The sequence below is a fragment of the Anarrhichthys ocellatus genome, unplaced genomic scaffold (assembly GCF_004355925.1).
Source record: "Anarrhichthys ocellatus isolate YVR2014 unplaced genomic scaffold, GSC_Weel_1.0 scaffold24, whole genome shotgun sequence".
Classification (NCBI taxonomy): Eukaryota; Metazoa; Chordata; class Actinopteri; order Perciformes; family Anarhichadidae; genus Anarrhichthys; species Anarrhichthys ocellatus.
This window is the reverse complement of record NW_022280054.1, coordinates 1,631,818-1,650,962: the sequence shown is the minus strand read 5'-3', so window position 1 is coordinate 1,650,962 and position 19,145 is coordinate 1,631,818. Positions and strand designations below refer to the sequence as shown.

The window sequence follows — 19,145 nt, the reverse complement described above, 5'->3', positions numbered from 1 at the left end:
AAATAAAAATGACTTACAAACCATTTGTTATAAAGGGGCCTCTGCATATGAATACTAGTGATATGTTCTTATAATTCCAGGAAATCAAAACAAGGCGCAACCACCATGGCTGAGCGGGGGTGGGTTCCCTCATACATAATTCGGACATTCAGGATATGGAGTTAAAGTAGCTCTAAAACAGGACAGGGGCTCACTACAGAGGCCTTTATATCAAGCTGTCCCCATCTGCAAATCTGTAATGAGCATGGGAGCTGAACCAGTGGGGAGAGAAGGGAACCTCAGTTCAACTGAGGCAGGCACACTTTCTAATGGAAATTCAGATACAATCATCCCAGAATGCACTTCTCTCTGCCTAATAATCGGCCACTAGAACAAGGCAGCCATTGAGAGGAGAGTGACTGTAATCTGGTCCACCAAACTCCAAAGCTGCCCGCTATAATTAGCTCTTTTCTCCATCAAACACAGGCTTACACTGACTCACAAGCAAACCTCTCCTGTGATACAAGAGAGAGACGAGATTTGGCGAACGGCACATTTTCAGATGAGCGGGGGACGTTTTTCCATCCCCGGCATACGGACTCACTCTGCGTTGACAAGTATGCTAGCTGGGAAATCGGCAAAAGAGGGAAAGGCCACCGTTTCATTCGAAAAAAAAAGCCCGGGTTGACATGGAAATAACATTGCATGGTTCAAGTTTTGAAATTGAGTGACATTACAGTCAAATTAACTCACAGTTGGGTTTACTGATTCAGAACATGTTCCACACTTAAGGCTGATGTACTCTCTGATTGCCTTTATCTGTGTTGAGAAGTCATATTAAAGACTAGTAGAATAAACTTGATATAAAAGGATTAGATGTCCCTCCACTGTTTCCCTTGTTTTTCTATGTTTATCCACATAATAGAAGGACAGAATCTCACATCAAAGGATATATCCACATCTCTGCCTACATCCTGACGAACAAAGCCTGCCCTCCTCTAATCCCAGGAACATGTTCTAGCCCAGAGACTAACGACACGATCCGCAGCCCAGAGGCAGGCAGGCAGACAGACAGACAGGGGTGAGTGGGTACGCTGGTAGCTAGCCTGCTGCCTGGGCAAATGGCACGGCCATTAGGGGAAGAAGAGGCTTCCTGGAGAGGTGTGACTGCACTGCATAGGGCCCAATCAAGCAGAGAACAGAAGTGCCGACAGCTGCTAATGCATTTACCTGAGAGCAAAGAGACTCTCTCGCCAAGGAAAGTGTGTGTGCTTGTGTTTACTTCCTCCACGGCATGGTCGTCCCAATAAGGCTGATTAAGATCAAAGATCAAAAAGCACTCAGTCAAAGAACAGCCAGGGACATGAGTCAACTTATTTGCTTGGTAAGGATGTCAAATCCTCATCATAAATCCATGATTAAATGACAAAGTTCCTGTTTTGAACATGTCCCCTGTATCTGGCAATGACACAGCAGTACAGGCCACAGCCCTCGCTGTGTTAAAGGCCATATCACAAACATTCCCCCCACTTATCTCCTTCTCTCAAGTCGATCTTAAATCAATAATCGAGAGGCAGGTAGAAAAGACCACTTCGAAATTAAAAGTACTGAAGTCCAGTGGAGGGACTCGGGAGAAAAAGGGAGTGGCTGGCAGGGCAATGACCACTTTGCAGTGGCAGTGAGACCGAGCTTGTAACACACCGGTGACAAGTTCTGGCACAATAATAGATTAAAGGTAGTGTAAATCGTTATCATACGGTCACCTTAATCAGTCTGTACCTTGTCTTAGAACGTGAAGTGGTCGACAAGCCGCATCCAGACATTCAGGTTAAAATAGCCACACCTGAGATATATACATTTGGTAGAAATGGCCCACACATATAATGTATGTCCTGTCGTAGAGGATTTAAGCCACTTGTGTGACAGGTAGAGTTAAACAGGAGCAGAGCATTGTTACCTCCCGGCAGGGCGTACGCACATTATCTAACTCACCAGGAAGCCCTGCACATGCAGCTCTGATGTTTGCAAAGTTAGTGTGGCATTTAACAAAAGAGAAAATAATCACTCAAACTATTTACAATGTGTAAAGAGCGTGTATCACAATCTAAAACTGATGAGGGCCGTGGTTTGTGGCTACTAAATTGCTAAACATGACAAATAAAAGCCCAGACAGCGACATTAAACAACTTACAACTTCACAAAACCTCATTAAAAAGAAAAAAAGAAAAATCAGCATTTGATCTGAACATTGATAAATACACAAAACATGCAGCATCTAACAGTTGTTTGACAGCCAACGCAATTAAACCCCATCCCCCCCACCCACCAATTAAAAATCCGTGCTGCTCCTTATATTCAAGGCTTACATGGCGAGTTTCTCTAGGCCTGACCAGACCAATGCATACCAGGTGTTGTTGTACAAACAATTTTAATGTTTGGACAAGACCCATTTTCATGACCCCCCCCCCCCCTTTTTCTCCTCTGTGAACTTCCCACATAAAAACACGCACAGGGCAAATGTAGCCGACATTAGAACAGGTTTTATTTGTCTCCACGCACGCATCGTCATTAGAATAATCATTAGTATTACTATCGAGGGCTTCAACATCTCCCCAGCCCTCAGGGGGACTGGGGTTGACTCCCAGTTTCTTGTTATTCGCAGCACTTCATATGTAGGGAGGAGGTAAACGCCTAAAAAAAAAATATCCTTTCACCATTTCTTTCAAATTGTCCATTCACGTGCGTTATTTGGGTGCAAAAGAAGAGTGATCTCGTGCGGTCTACATACCATAGCATTCCTCTCTCCGGCTCCTCGTCCACTCCTTTCTTTCTGTCGCTGCTCCTCTCTGCTCACAGCCGGGGCGAAAGACTTTAAAAAACAGATTAAAACACTTCCTACCAGCACGGACACCGATCACCGTTCCGCCTTTTTTTTTTTTTTTTTTTTTAAATTAACAGGCTATCTGTCCGCTGCTTTCCCCCATTAAGTGCTTGTTTCATCAGACTGAAGTTTTCAGAAACGAGATGCGTACCTCTCCCCGTCTTTGGAGAAGAGAGGAGAGAAAAAACACAACTAAATTCTCGTTAGGGGAAGAAAAAAAAAAAAAAAAGAGAAATGCTGTTCAAACTCCAGTCTGGAAATGAGGAGAAAAGGGGGAGGCGTTGTAAAAAGCGCTGTTTCGGTGTGTTTTTTTTCCCTTCTTGATTCAACCACCACGTTGTTTTCACCAATTATTATTTCCTTTGTTGTGTCAAAAATAAAGAGTCCGTATGAAACGCGATTAAAAGCCCTGCCTTCATTTACCAAAAGCGCCACTTTTAGTGTACAACAGATCGTCCGAACCCGATGTATTCTCCTTTCTGATCGTAAGCCCCTTACAGGCGAAATGTGTGACGGTGTGTATAAGTCTATTTTTTTTTTTTCCAGCTTCACAATAATGGCGGACCTTCTCCCGAATCCAGCATCTGCCCTCCTATTCACAGGAGAGAGAGAGAGAGAGAGAGAGAGAGAGAGAGAGAGAGAGAGAGAGAGAGAGAGAGAGAGAGAGAGAGACTCACCCAGCGGTTCATGGACACAATTACAACTCTGTTTATGAAGAGATTTAAACGTGACTATTACATCTTTTTCATATATACATATTTCTAAACACGTCATATTCATTAAAAAATAATCACAATTCGCCAAAAAGCCGGAAAATTTCTCTCTAGATCCCAGATCAGTTTTTTTCTTCCTATTAGTGTTTATTTTTTTGTAGTTTCATGTAAACATGTATTGTTTATGTAATTATCAGTGGACGAATGAATCAACTAAAAACATACAGAAATATCTGTAATAATGACTAAACAACTATATACTAACATGCAAAAAACGTAATAAAAAATAATAATTATCTAAACTGTATGGAGGCTACTGTGCTACAACTACAATGTTAACACATCTAAATGAGTATTTCTGTTGTTACTTTGTACTTATACTTTCACTACATTTTATTTTAAGAAATAATGCATTGTTATTTCAAATACTTCAATTTGTATTATTTCGTATATATGTCGAAACAAACAAGTACATTGTTGACGGCCATCGCATATACATCACAATAACTTTCTTTATGTGGCACGTAAGAATTTAAAAATGGTAAAGATGGGGGAGGAAATTTCAAATTAATAAAAACATTTCAAATTGGATGTGTAGCATCACTGATATCAGACTATTATTCTGTGTTGCACTGTGTTCTACCGCAACACTATTTCCGAGCTACAGGATAAAAGAACATGTCATCATGATTGCAATTAATTGACTTTATTTCGGCCCATTTGCCCTCTTGGTCCCATGTCCCACACATCATTTCCTTTCACAGCTGATCTCCGTTTTCCTGTACAAAGTCAAACATTTGTCATCTCCAAGATTTTATTGTTCCGTGGGTAATAGATTTGTTGAGCGTTCACCCGAGGACTCCTACTTAAAACCGTATCGAACAGCACAGAGGGAAAATATTTAATACTTTTTCTGGGGGGGGGGGGGGGACATCATCTCAAAGGTTAGTCATAATTATATATGTTGTGACCAGAGTCATACATTTGGCACAAGGCTATAGCTGTGAAGTCTGTGCTTTGACTTCACTACACAATAAAACATTTTAAGATCCTTAAGTAGTTTTCTCAGAAAGACAATACAACTACTTTCACATACTTGGTCTGCAATGTTGTACAAGACAACTGCCTGTAACAGCTCAAACAGATGTTTAGTGTCTTGCATTGGGACTTTCTCCTGGAATTTAACCTCATCTCTCTCCAATAGTCATTCCTATCTGATGATCTAAACTCTGATATGAAAACAAATACGTTATAGGGATTTAAAACCCAATTTATTGATTTGAAATTGAATTTCACATGTTAGAAGATAGTTGAGACTGAAACACTGCATCATTGAAGCAATATAGACATCATGTCAGAGGCATGTCATCAAAGTTACAGTCAAGGTAAATGCTGTTACAATATCCCACCTCCTGGGCTGCTGAATGGCACAACCAGAACATAAGAAATAATTATTTGTAAGTACAGATGTTATATTTTTCCTACATGAGTTGTCAAATTACAATGCGCTATGTGTGCTTTGACAGTTTGAAACTTGACCCACCATTAAATACAGTCAGTCAGGGTTCAAGGTGCACTGCCCACCGTTTTAATGAGTCCACACTTCTGTCCAATCACATTAGTCACTGTGTTCTCAGTCATATTTGCATGACCCCAATCACACAGAGCAAGATTAGCATGGGGTCAAAGTTTCTGTTGATTAATCTGCATCCCTCTCTCCTACCACCGTTTTTTCAACATGCACCGGACCCTATTATACAACTTGTTCATTTAGCTATTAAATTATGACACAAAAGGTTATTTGTGCTATTCAGTTTTCATGTGAAGGTTACGACATGTTGTGCTTTCTTTACCATAGACGCACCAGAATCAAAACACAGCTGCAAACACATATGGAGGAAAAACTATGTTTATCGTTAAATCATTGGTTTTCCCTTTCATTTTATATTGTTTCTCTATCAACCCTCTTTGTATTTGTAGCTGAAATAGTTATGGGTCCCAAGAGCAAGCACATTCCTTCACTCGCAGTGTTGCAATCCCTGACAATCACAGTTCCCCCATCCCCCTCTGACCCCCTAAACACCCTGAATGCCCAGAGAGGCAAGCTGTCCAAGCTGTCTGGGCAATGTTCTGCAGTGAATGGCTGCACACCCAGACAAGTAAACAAACACCGGGCCCTGACACTGCAGAAAACAACCGCAAATGGTGTAACCTCCGGAGGTGGAAATATATACCGGTATTGCAACTTTTTCTTTCTATATAGTGTATGAAAGTTATTCAGAGGTGCAGTTTATCACAAATGTAGTACACACTACCACACATACACACACACACACACACACTCTCTCTCTCTCTCTCTCTCTCTCTCTCTCTCTCTCTCTCTCTGTCTGTCTCTCTGTCTCTGTCTCACACACACACACACACACACACTGAAGCACACTTACACACTCAAACACTATTATGAAGAAATGGCTGAAATACTATTTATACAATTTCAAAAACGTAGATGGCATATATATTTTTTACATTTGATGTGGTAAAAATGTCAAGCTGGACAATAGTAATGAGTACAATTTTAAAGTAACCTTTAGTTTCTTTAAAAACATTACAGATACGACTGATTGAGTCATGTTCAGTGTCACAATACATGTTTTTTAATATCTGCCATGCTTACCTATAGTAACAGTTTGTTTATATTCGCATTAGAAACTACATCTGAAGATTTTTCTGCAATAGAAAATAATAGATCTTCTCATGTGATCCACGGCGCGACTCAGCTGAAGACACTACGGAGGGACGCTGGTTCTTGAAGTGCCATAAGACGTCCCACTGGCTCTAAATGTCGCAACTTAAACTACTTTTCCCACCATGCAACGCAACTTCGTGTGGTTTCTCACTTCCTGTTAGCTCGAGGAAGGTAGCGGACGAGCGGTCGAAGAAATTACTGATGTATATATGAAAAAATCCTCGCAAAATTCGTCAGGAACGTGATATTCTTGAGCCTATCAGGTCCACATTTAGGAGACAATGGTAAATATATCACATATGAACAGTGTTTTCCTCTCATAGTGGTGGCGTTTTACCGCTAGCTGGACAACCGCTTCACTCAGTCAGTAGAAAACGTTAGCAAAGCTAGTCGGTTAGCTAACTTACCTTAGCAGGCTAAAGCCACAGATCTGAAGTCACGACGTTTTTTATCACAGACACCGACTACCACGTCGCTCAAATAGATCGCCTTGCAATCGTTTTGACTTTGTCTAAGGTCTTGCACAATCTAGTTGTCAACAGAATGGGTGTGGTTTAGCTACCGCGAGCTTACACGTTAGCTAAAGCTATTGCTAACAGTTTTTAAACTAGCTACAGTTGAATAAATAACTAGAGAAATACTGCTAACTCTTTAGATAATACAAAGTAACACTACCGTTAGATAGTCTTGTCCTATCTATAAATTATCTGTTTCATATCTCTTAACGTTAGATATCTAGGACAAGTAACGTTGGACTATTTCTGTTGTAAACTCTATTCTTTTTATTTTGTCGCATAGATCCGCTTCATCCTCATCCAGAACCGAGCAGGAAAGACACGACTGGCCAAATGGTACATGCAGTTTGATGATGATGAGAAACAGAAGTTGATCGAGGAAGTGCATGCTGTGGTAACTGTCAGAGATGCCAAGCACACCAACTTTGTGGAGGTATGGGATTAGTCAGTATCGCACGCATGCATGCACAGTTATGACAATTATAAAAATAACCATTTCAGCCAATGGATGGCATTCTGGAGAAATACACTGTCAAAAAAAACCAAATCCTGGTCTGCGGACCAGTTGTATTATGCATTTTGTTCCAAGGTAATCAGACACATACTGTGTGTGTTTTACCGTAAAGCTAAGAAGCTTACCTCCGAGCAAAGTTGCTGCTGTTGTCATAATACAAGACATAATAAGACATAGTTGTTAAGAGGCTTTATCTTTTTTGTTCCCACAGTTCAGGAACTTCAAGATCATTTACCGGCGCTATGCTGGTCTATACTTCTGTATTTGTGTGGACGTGACTGATAACAACTTGGCATACCTCGAGGGGATCCACAACTTTGTAGAGGTAACAGACATACACAACACATGAGATATATATATATATATATATATATATATACATACATACACACACACCCACACTTGTAAGTGAACTATGATGATTTACTTCTCATGGCCTGATTGTTTCAAGGAATGTCCGTTAATGATTTCCTTCAAAAAAAAGTCCTTCTACTGTCTTGCGGCTCCTTAATATCAAACCTGCATTCTGTGGGAATTTAGTGCAATGTAATATCTAAATCGCTGTGATATAAAGCACATACGGTTTAATCTTCAACAGAATATGGATTATCAGAGTGTTGCTAGCACAACAAGTGAGTCACAGTTTACCCGTGACAGTCTATTTCAGTACAAATTAGGAGGATAAAGTTTATCTTGCATTCTTATGTTCAGGGTGTATCATTATTGACTTCATCAGTGTTCGATAAGTCAAGTGATGCTGGAAATATGCCTCCAGCAATAAAATAACAAATTGATCACTGATTACAACCTGAGTCTGATAGCGACTCACACTAAAGTGTCAATGATGCAGTCATTTCAGATTTTGGAGCTGATTATTTTTGTAATGTGCAAGTATTTTGGTCAGATTTTAAAAAAGAATCGTTGGAAGTTTCCGCATAATGTCCGTGCCAGCTACTGTATGACCTGCTCCAGCATAGTTTCATCCTGTCATTGCTCAGGTTGGCCCATGAAGTGCTACTGCAGTAAAAACAGCAAGTTAAATGCATTTCAGTATCGTTTGATGATCATTTCAGATGTTGCTTGACAGCAGATCTACAAATATTCAAATCAGAATCATGTTTTTTTTATTTCTAGTTTACAAGTAGTAGGAGGAATTGGGCTGCTCGAGTGTCACTGTTTACTTTGCTTGATTACCGGTGAACAGCTTTTTTCCTTTCCAAATAATATAACATTTTATAAATCGAATAAAAAATCAACTGAAATTGTGAGCTTATGGTCGGCTCTACTGTTTGTTTTTGGCTAAGAAGACAAATAGTAGCTGTAGTCGGAGCCCTCGGGAGTGAAGGTCATTTCATGTAATGTTTGACTATGAAGAAATGCCTGCGAGTCTTAAGTTGCACTTTCTAAGCGTGTTGTTGCACACGACCCCATGCCCAAGGAGAAATAACCCATTTAAAATAAACACAGTGCATGCTTTTTTTATTTAGGAGACGAGCTCACGGCAGGAATTCATGGTGCTCATTTCAACATTTACTTTAGCAAATTGTTAACAAGGGGTCAGTAGTTCTGCCATTGTGATTTATGCTGTATCACTGCTTGAAAATGAGTTCTTGTGGAAACAAGATGGGAAGAGCACCACTTACATTTCAATTTGGCGAATTCCACTACACATAGGTGTAGTGGAATTCGCCCTCTTTCCTGGTTGTAAAGTGGATTCTGCTGCTGCTACAGCATCAACATAATCTGCAGTAATGCGTAACATTCAATGAGCTGTATTCAATATTCTGAACATTAATATAGCAGCAAACAACTATGAGCTATGTAAAGATATGGTGGAGTAATGTCTTCCTGAGCAGATAATGAAGTAGAACCAGAATTGTAGAACCTATTCTACCAAACTATTTACTATGCCAGGAAAGCCTGTACTTTGTAAAGACAGCAGCAGTTTACACTGACGGTAAAAAGAAAAAGTATGCGATTTGTAACTCAGGTTACACTGTTAGCTCTGTCAGCACTTATGCACCGCTGTTAGCACCGTTAGCTGTGAGCCACCGGCTCGACTTCGCCATGTTAGCCATCTTACAACACTTGCACCCTCCAATCACCAAACATTCTTACGTCTTCCCACAGTAGACTATCTGGTTATCTCCTGGCTGCTATCAGATTAATAACATTTTTTTTTACTGTTCCTCCCTTTCCTGTAAGGTGCTGAACGAGTATTTCCACAATGTGTGTGAATTGGACCTTGTGTTCAACTTCTACAAGGTAAGCACATCGCAAGATCATTTTAGCTTTGTGAGACTATTTTATAATCGCCTTGATCAGAGAGAAGGAGCAGCTTAGTACAAACGGCAGATGAGGGAATGTTTCTTTCATTACAGTCAATGTCAAATTGATATAATATCCACAACTTCAGTGAGATTCATCTCAATCATTCTAGTGATGGATGTATATTGCTCATGGAGAGAAATGCTAAGCAACAAACACCTCTAAACAGCTGCTAGTGCTCTTACTAATCACTTAAGGTGTCTGAACATCCGCCCACAATGCAGTACTTAAACCAAGCACCGCCTACGTTTGACATGTTACACCCAGATAGAAGAGAAATCAATGTTTTTGAACAGTGCAGTTCCAATTTCATCCACTGATGCCTAGCTGCTCCGAGGACAAAACTATTTCACAAGCTCATCCATTCACGCATTGAAGGACTGATTCCTCTCTGTCACCCAGCAGTTACTTCTACATGTTGATGACACAGAGGTGGAGTTGAGTAATGATGATGATGCACCTTTCGTAGGGACAGAGTTGATGGCACTTGTTGGGTTTCAGGTCCAACAACACCACATGTGGTTTGTTGGGTTTCAGGTCCAACAACACCACATGTGGTTTGTGGGATTTGTCCTCCTTGTTAATCCAGCCTGAATCCTCTCATTTCCTGCCACCACACTGTTGGGCCACGTCCGCCCCTCTAATGCACTGCCTTTGTCTGCACTTTAAGGTGTACACGGTGGTGGATGAGATGTTCCTGGCTGGAGAGATCAGGGAGACCAGTCAGACCAAGGTCCTGAAGCAGCTCCTCATGCTCCAGTCGCTGGAGTAGAAAACAGACCACCTGCCCATGAACCTGCTGCCCCGATACCCAACCTCACCTACTCCTCGTTCCCGTCACTCTGGAAATCATTTTCCCCGCCTCTACGGAGCAGACTTCGCTCTTGCCGAAACTTCAGGAGGAGGTGATTTTAGAAATAGAAATGCACAATATTGTGTACATATGGATATATGATGGGGAGCTTCAGTTAACCTGTTTGTCAAAGCAGTCTATATGTTGCAATGTTCTGTATTTGTTCTACTTCTGAATTCTCCCAGTATTGAAAGGCTGTACATTTCAAAGTGTTGACATTTCATATACTGCCTAAGTTACAATCAACATGATATTCAGTTTACTTTTCCAAAGCCTTCAGAAATGAGTTATTTCATAAAGTAATCAATTAGTCTGCATTTCTCTGTGTGGAAACACTGATGTAAATCCAGCAGTGTGACACTGCTCTCTCTCTCTCTCTCTCTCTCTCCTCCCCACCTCCTGCCCTCCTGTCAAATTACATTTAATGGCACTACTGTCACTAACAAGCACCACGTATGAAGAGTGACTGCCTGCAACAGCCACTTCTATAAATCCATGTAAAGAAAGACCGTTTGCTCATTTTGTGTCTGGATCACAGTACACGTAAACTATAACTAGAAAGCCCTTTAGAGCAATTGACCCATCCCGGCAGGTTCATAATTGAATCGAGTGTACTTAGGATGAGTGCCATTCTGACGGTTTGTTATGGCAACCTGTGGCAACATTCTCATGGCTGATGATACACAGTGGAGGTTACGGAGGCTCAGACGGCTGCGCTCTGGGTGTTGTAATTGTTTTCATTGCATTTCTAATGATCCAGATGATTTGAACACATTACATTAAATGGTGCTTGTTGGTCACACAACAGAAAGTATATTTTACAGTCTGCGTCGTATGGTGTGTGTGTACATACAGTGTATCTTGCGTATGTTGAATATTGTGAAAGTGACACATGCATTCCAGAAGGAGTGGTTCTTGCTCACTGTGTGTGAGGAGCATTTACTTGTGTAAGATCCATAAACTTTTTTTTTTTTTTTTTTGCCATTGCATAAAATAAATTGGCTTTTAAATTCCTCCGATAAGCCTCATGAACTTCGCTGGACTTTAATGTTTATAAAACGACATGACATACTCTAGGTTAACCATATCCTGTCACAAAGGTGGTTTCAAATGTTACTGTTGTTGAACTTTTGTATTTTTCTTTTTTAAATGATTAGGCAATTGTGAAATATGTACTGCTTCCCTTTTTGTCCACCTGTGTGAGTTTGTCAATGGAAGATGTTTGTTTGTGTTGCTGTCTCCAATTTAACTACCCACATCAATACGTCCCATTATATGTAAATAATCTAATAAACATATGAAGTGATACATGAATATCAACTGTCAATTGCTTCTAATTGATGATTAATCTCTGTGGAAAGGACATTTTATTAGATTGATATTTTCCCATCAAGACTCTTGCCTGATTTGTCAGTAAATATGTAGAGAATGTCCTAAAAAAACATGGTAATAAATATCCCTAAACATGTTCATTTGACTAGTGCAGCTTTTAACAGGACTGACTAAAACTTGCAATCTGTAGGTACATGAACTGGAGATTTTTCAGCACCATCTAGTGGTCACACATCAGCTCGTCCGCAGTAAATTATGCAATTTGGTTATGAAGTCATCTTGACAGCCTGTGTAGGATCAATAAATCAGCAGATATATCCACTTCAGCTACATTAAACCACTCTAGCCGTTTCTCCATCGACCCTGGGACATAAATCCAGACAATTGGACACAGGACATTTACTCTCCATCTCGAGTCCTCTGACATCCTAACCTCGCCCTCACTGCCTTTCACAGAAATGACTGAACAATGAAAGCAGGAAAATGAATCACTTTCATGGACGCTATTGTTAAATTTCAGGGCCTGCTAAGTCAGCTGGTGTGTAATAAGTTATTGCTCACAGCAGAGTTTAAAAAGGAAGTTGGATTTACCCATTATCATGATCTGATGTACTTTAACTGGAACCTGCAGTCACTCAGAGACAAGACACGTGGACATGAACATCCAGGAGACGGGTAAAAGGGATTAACTCAAAAACAAAGCAGTTTACTGGGAATTGCATATTCATTACAATCAATGAGCAACACTCGCGCTCAATAGACATCTTATTTACAGCATAGGTTACCTGAAATGTACAGTAGTATTTGGGGTTGATTATATAACGGTTACTAAGTAATAACTGAGTCGGATTGCGTTCATCACGTGATTGAATCTAGACAGGAAGTGAGAAAATGATGCTCATCATATGGCTATTTTGATTTAACTGTACGATAAACACACAGATGAATGCAAGCGGACTGGTTCAACAGCAGTCAACCATTTACACGTCTTACTGATTATAAAAGGACAACTTGTGATCAGAATGGCTGCTGAAGTGAAGGTCCTCTCGTCACTACCTCCACATCAGCAGGGGGCGATAAACAAAGACGACCTAAGACAGAAGCAGTTCTCCTCGCTATGGCAGAAACTTAAGGATCTCAGTTGTTTAGTAAGAAATGATAACGTATACAATTTAAAATCTTTATTACAGTATACTGTTCAAGTAAAATAAAATGTACAATTCTATAGTTGCAGCATATAAATGAAAATTCAAAAAGTAAAAGTGCACTTGCAGAAGGAGACAATGATCACACAACGCCAGTATTTTATGAAAACTAAAAAAAGATAATCTTTGACCATCTGTCTGATGATATTCTATAGGATCTGATGTTTGCACGACTCGGTCTTTTTCCCTTCAGTGTGTTGGCTCACTTGAGCTTAAAATGCATACGGTTCGTCTGGGAGGACATGTGCTAGCACTCGGGGAGAAGACCTGGGAAATAAGATCTCCTCTCGGCTGGGTCAGTACGACCTGCTCTCAGTGGTTCAGACAGCAGCAGGGCCTTTGACTCAACAGCAAGGCAGGATGTTTTGTTATTAACTCGCAACCTCATTTCTCCTGTCGGCAGCGCCGCGAAACCGTGTCATCAGTGCTGCATCGAAAAAAAGGAAACCATGTTACAGTGGAAACTCCCTGTTTCTCTCCGGGGCGACACTGGGACTAAATCTGATTATGCAAATCTACAGACTTTGGGATATTTTGGAGTAAAAAACAGAGAAAAATCTGTTTTGTGCTTCACACCTGTGTGGATGTACAGTGACGTGATTGGACTATTCCCTCCGACAGTTCAGAGACACGCTGACGAGGAATAATATCCTGTAGATCCACAATCAAGTATATTACTAAGGCCAGCACTTGATGTCATATTGGTGCATTTTAATGAAAAGCAAATAGTCAAATGCCTCAACATAACACACATTTTAGAGTGGGTAGAAGAACTGGGCTCTACATTTGGGCCTGTGTGACTTTAAAAAGAATCTTCACTTCGGATAAACTCACCAATCAGCTGCTTCCATTCGGATCCGGACAAATTACTGAAGAAACCGTGACAAACGTTTACATCGTGTCAGGTTTTCAATATATTCTGGATGAATACTTAACCAAAATGTGGACAGGTTGACTTCTAAAAACCGTTCATCGCTTCGTCACCATCGAGGTCTGAAATTACGCAAAAGTACAGTGAACTCAAATAATGGATAATAAAAAGCAAAACATCAACGAGTGCCTTTATGAATATTACAACTCAAAAAACGCTGACCAAACTCATCTTGAATCATATTCAAATAGCTTGAACAAGGGAATATGCAGAAAAATAGCTTACCAATAATAATTTACAAACAATGATGTGCAAACGTAGAAAGTGTGGAGGTGACACTAAAACCAGAGTGAGAAGCACAGAGATAAAACAACAGTAGGGGAGCCCATACACACACAACCCGTGACTCTGCCTGGTCTGGTACGTCACGGAGACTTTACGTTATGATCCCAGCGTGTTCACACTGAGGGGTCTCCCTGCCCAGACACAGGGGCAAAGTGTCAGGGGTCGCAGTGATCTCCGTGACCACTCGTCCAGGTGATCCAAGGTGTGTGAGGCTGCAGAGAGAAGGGTCCCACACACCAAACAACACCTGGGGCTGTGGAAGAGGGAGGAGACGAGAAAGTGATCAAGTCAAAAATGAGAGAGGGGTACAATGTCTTATTTAAAAATGGATGACCTGCCGCTCACCTGTAGGGGGCGCCCTGTCTGTGTGGGCCCGTGGGCTGAAGTGAGGGCGGGGCCCCGATTCCCTAGCAATTACACTGCTGCTTATTCTGTGCGGCGGTGCCTCTTGGCTGTCGCAGCTGCCTCAACGAAGCGTCTCCGTACTGGATACCTGAACCCATCCTCTCCGGGTCCAACTCTCCTTTGGAATGAACCGTAACGAGTGAAGTCAGACCGGTTACACAGTAAGACTAAAAAGGCAGATATATACGGGTGACATGCATTCAAGTAGTGATAAATGAGCAGAGTACCTGAATCTATCTTGCCGAGGATGGTGCGAGCGCACTTCAGGAAACCCTCCTCGACATTCTCTCCTGTCAGAGCACTGGTCTCCAGGAACATCAGCTCTACGGAGGTAAAAAATACAAGGAAGACAGAATGAGAAACAAAAGACGGGGTGAGGTGGCACAAATGGTGAAAAGCAAGCACAGAAAATGATCCAGATGATGTGGAATTAACGTCAGCTACCGTTCTCCTGAGCAAAGCGCGACGCTTCCAGGAAGGTCACCTCTCTGTCGGCATCCAGGTCCTTCTTGTTGCCACACAGAATAATAACAATGTTGGGGCTCGCCAGAGTCCGCGCATCGGTCAGCCAGTTGGTTAGGGCGTTGTACGTCTCCCGACTGTAAGACAGGACAGAGGGACACGCGGTGCAGCACAATGGCTAGTTTATCATTTTGTGTAGCGGATCATCCTGTAACATCTGCATAACCTCAAGGGTCCAGGTCACATACAGATGTTGTACATGTGGGCCTTTAAAGTACTCTTAAGTATCAGTATCTTAGATTTATCCTGCTTACCCTTTTCACCTGTGAGAAGTGATACATGTCTCCAACTCCAAAGACTCTTGTTTTCTATCTCCATCTCTTCATGCTCCTTCCTCCACCCCCCCCACTCTGAGGACTGTTTTTCCCTGAGATGACACTTTCTGTGATGGACTTTTTCTCTCCCGCTTGCTGCTGCTGCTGCTGGGACGCCTCTATATTACAGCTCCTGTCACTCTGCACTCCATCTCTCCCTCCTCAGCAGCCCATACATTCACACAAACACTAACTGTGTTACATTCCAGTCTCTCTGCGTTACTCGCTCCATCTTCATTTCACAACCCCTCCATCGCTGCACAAAGTGTATGAAAAGCAGGCCTGTGTGTGGGTTCTGATACTCCTGTCGTTAAAATTGCACAATTTCTAGAGGTGGTGTGGACACACTATAGCTTTGTGACACCATGACAGGCTGAAAAACCACAATATAGGTGCTCGTAAAAATAAAGCGAGTAAATTGAAATTCACATTTCAGGTCCAATTTCAACATTTCAAAATATCATTGCTGTGAATGTCTCACTGCCATGTTGTTTTCAGCTTTCTTTTGTAGTTTTTAATGATTATTTTGTCATTTAATAAAGAAAAGTGTTTTACCTGGTGATATCATAGACGAGGAGCGCTCCTGCTGCTCCTCTGTAGTAGCTGCGTGTAACAGAGCTGTGGAGAGAAAGCAAACATCTGGGTTAAAAAGAATAGATTCACAACATCAGTATCAGCTGGTGAATGAGAAACAATCCCTCGCTTTTAACCCGTATCATCAGTTTAATGGAGCTGCTCAGAGACAGTGGGAACTGTTTGATGCTGGATGTGTGCTCAGTAATTCATGTTAACAAGTTTGCCAAACCCGTAGCGGGAAAATATTGTAGGCCGTTACCGGAATCGCTCCTGCCCAGCAGTGTCCCAGATCTGCAGTTTGACCGTCTTTCCACCAACATTGACGACTCGGGATCCAAACTCCACGCCGATGGTGTGGTTGGAGTCCTGTTTAACTGCAACAGGAACGCAGAGAAAAAAAAAGTGTGCAAAAGAAGAGACATGCGGCAATAAGCACAACAGAACAACCAACTTTAGCACAGTTCTTGTAGTGATGCCTTTATGCATTTGTTCCTGGCAAATTCACGTGCAACTCTTACCTCTGATGTACAATATGTTGGTGTGTTGTGCTTGTAAGACCTAAGCTGTTATCTTCAACCGTCTCACATCCTCATTAGAGGCCGGAAGCAGTCTAGATGGGATTAACAGCGTCGACCTGCCCTCCCTTTCCCTCCCCAGGGACAGCACAGGGTCCCAACATGTCTTCATTCAAATGAATACGAGCATGTGTGCGAGAGGAAACTGGTCCACTTACTTATCAACGCTGTCACAGTTCTGAAGTTCAATGAATAGTTCAAATGTTGTATTTGTAACTGGATCACTGAATTACAGCTTCATTGTGGGTGGGGGGAGGGGGTCAATGAATAACTCTTTCAGGAGGAACTTGTTGAAAAGTGAGTGAAACCTCACAGCAGAGTGAAAGGGTGTATTTAGTGTGTGTGGCATGAAACAATGTATTTAAATCAGCAACACTAATTGTGTCTGTGTCACTTCCTGTGTGTCTGTGTAAGAGCATACTGATGTTTTTACTCTTATGCAAACTGATGGGACTTATAGGCTTTAATGGAGGTCAAACTTACACTTGTTCTCAATGAATTGGTGGAGGAGGCAGGATTTTCCCGCCCCGGCGCTGCCAATCACCAGGAACTTAAACAGGAAGTCTGCAAGCAGAGGAAAGGAGGTCGAGATCAATGCAACATCAATGTGAGGGGAGAATCTCAACCTGCTGCTCTTGACACTTCCATCCCCAGAGACGAGCCTTAGATTTACTCCTAATCCCATTGAGCTTCAACTCGCAGCGTATCCAACAACCCCGAATTAGCCTGCTAATCACAAAGCCTCGCATGCAGTCGGCATAACCTGCTACTTATGATTCTGATTGAATATGCTTGTTTGTCTGAGGTGGAAAATGACTCTAAGGCACTTAATAACGCATGTCAATAGAGCAAAGATAGTAAACGTGGCTTAGGTTAGCTCACAACCAGCTGGCTGTACAGATGATGTTGTTGTGGAGAGTGGGCCCTACAACCCAACCCACGCATATGATCCAGAGCCCAAATTGACTCCGCCCCCTGACATGCAAGGCCCATCCACGCAGCACAGACAGCCTTTGTGTGCTGTGACCAAAGATAGCGCGGGCCAGCGGGCATTTACATACGTAGGCTGTGCTTCAGTTCCAACTGGATAACAGTGTGGTCATAAGAGGAAATTAAAAGGTGTGTGTATGCGAGAGAACCACTAAGAGTAAGAGTATGACGGGAAATCCGAGAGTGGTGGTGCGTTCCTCAGACTGTGAGAGAGAATAACCATTGCACTCTACACCTTCCCTCCTGAGAGCCTGCAATTCAACAACAGTGTGCAATTTCAGCTCTGCAGGCAGGAGTGCTGGCCTGGCAAAGGATTAGTGACTACTGTTGAGATCACCAGCAAGGTGAACATCCTGAGAGTAGTCAACAGAAAGAGTATCAGAAGAAAACAGGAGGAGCCGATGAGATTGATCTTTAGTTCCTGCGTGGCATTTAAACTCGTTATGCTCGTGCTCTCAGAGCCGCCTTCATCGGGCCAACACGCAGCCGGCTCAGTTTATGGTGCACCTTTGTTTGTTGAAGCGGGCGTTTTCTCAAGCAGCACAAGCTAGAAGGTAAACATTCACAGTAAGAGAACGGCGAAAGCAAAACAAGGAGCCTACAAGCTCCTACGGGTTTCTTCTGGACCAGCAGTCAGCGTTTATAAGCACACACCGTCAACGGTCCTGACAACAGAACTGACGGAATCAAAAGCTTGCCTCAGCGTCTTCCCAGACATCGCATATCCCCATGCGAGATCTGCATACAACAATCAAGCTGTCAATATGTCAGAGCAATGGGCAGAGGGGAATGCAGCACTGCCCTCTCAATAGCAGCCTCTCAGGCTGTTGTATTCTTTACACATCAATATTAAAGAGCCCTCGAGGGAACACACCAACACTCTTATCTGCATTCACTTACGCTGTGACAACACTTAACACACGGAGGCCCAGGTCTACCGAGGGTCTGGTGTGCACAAAGTGCACAGGGAATTTGCACTTAATGTTAGATAAAATTGTTTGCCTTAGTGCACACGACAGAAGGAAAATATGGAAACGGGAGAGATTAGATTTAATTTCATAAGTAACATAATATGACTCAAAATGTCAGATGTAACGGACAAAATCAATGCTAAGCAACACAAGTGTCGTTTGTTCCGTCCAAATACAGGATGGACATTTTCCACGATTTTGATATTTTATAGATTAAGTCATTAATGAAAAGGAATGATCAATAGTTGCAGCTCAAGTACCTACTTACATTTTGCCTACATGGAGCAACATAGACTATAGAAATATTAAAATTGTCCAACACCACCAAAATGTTGGTATATATTGCTTTTTAATAAGTAGTCCAATTCAGAATTACTCTAAAAAATACTGCATTGATATTTTATAACTGACAGATCACACTATTTTGTTATACAAATCCCATTCTGTAATACAAGATAAACTAATGGAAGAGTGCCATACAGACCAAATGAAGTAAAACATATAATGAAG

General features: G+C 41.8%; 3 protein-coding genes across 4 annotated transcripts in view; 1 reads left to right on the top strand and 2 right to left on the bottom strand.

Annotated features, from left to right (window-relative positions):
• Positions 1-6,785, bottom strand: part of arhgap35a (Rho GTPase activating protein 35a) — a 73,303-nt gene extending 66,518 nt beyond the window's left edge. The window contains exon 1 of one of the 2 annotated variants that reach the window (XM_031861179.1): positions 6,727-6,785. The gene's annotated coding sequence lies outside the window, so the exon portion shown is untranslated. Of the gene's footprint in view, positions 1-2,767; positions 3,444-6,726 lie in introns of those variants that run through there. The other variant, XM_031861178.1, reaches the window with a different exon arrangement.
• Positions 6,454-11,845, top strand: ap2s1 (adaptor related protein complex 2 subunit sigma 1). The gene is made up of 5 exons (XM_031861182.1): positions 6,454-6,603; positions 7,118-7,267; positions 7,560-7,673; positions 9,554-9,613; positions 10,347-11,845. The coding sequence occupies exons 1-5, from the start codon at positions 6,601-6,603 to the stop codon at positions 10,446-10,448; spliced, it is 429 nt and encodes a 142-aa protein (XP_031717042.1). The 5' UTR covers positions 6,454-6,600; the 3' UTR covers positions 10,449-11,845.
• A 1,182-nt stretch (positions 11,846-13,027) lies between these two features.
• Positions 13,028-19,145, bottom strand: part of rab4b (RAB4B, member RAS oncogene family) — a 7,424-nt gene continuing 1,306 nt past the window's right edge. The window contains exons 2-8 of the mRNA XM_031861181.1: positions 17,158-17,238; positions 16,359-16,473; positions 16,079-16,141; positions 15,132-15,286; positions 14,915-15,010; positions 14,628-14,805; positions 13,028-14,535 (exon numbers count right to left, since the gene is read on the bottom strand). Coding sequence (XP_031717041.1) covers positions 14,690-14,805; positions 14,915-15,010; positions 15,132-15,286; positions 16,079-16,141; positions 16,359-16,473; positions 17,158-17,238 — 626 coding nt within the window. The 3' untranslated portion in view covers positions 13,028-14,535; positions 14,628-14,689. The remainder of the gene's footprint in view (positions 14,536-14,627; positions 14,806-14,914; positions 15,011-15,131; positions 15,287-16,078; positions 16,142-16,358; positions 16,474-17,157; positions 17,239-19,145) is intronic.

Bases quoted from the DNA above. Each gene is read 5' to 3' on its own strand.
- ap2s1 (XM_031861182.1), top strand. The intron at 7,268-7,559 runs GTATGGGATTAG...TTGTTCCCACAG, and splicing joins AGCACACCAACTTTGTGGAG to TTCAGGAACTTCAAGATCAT. The intron at 9,614-10,346 runs GTAAGCACATCG...CTGCACTTTAAG, and splicing joins TTGTGTTCAACTTCTACAAG to GTGTACACGGTGGTGGATGA.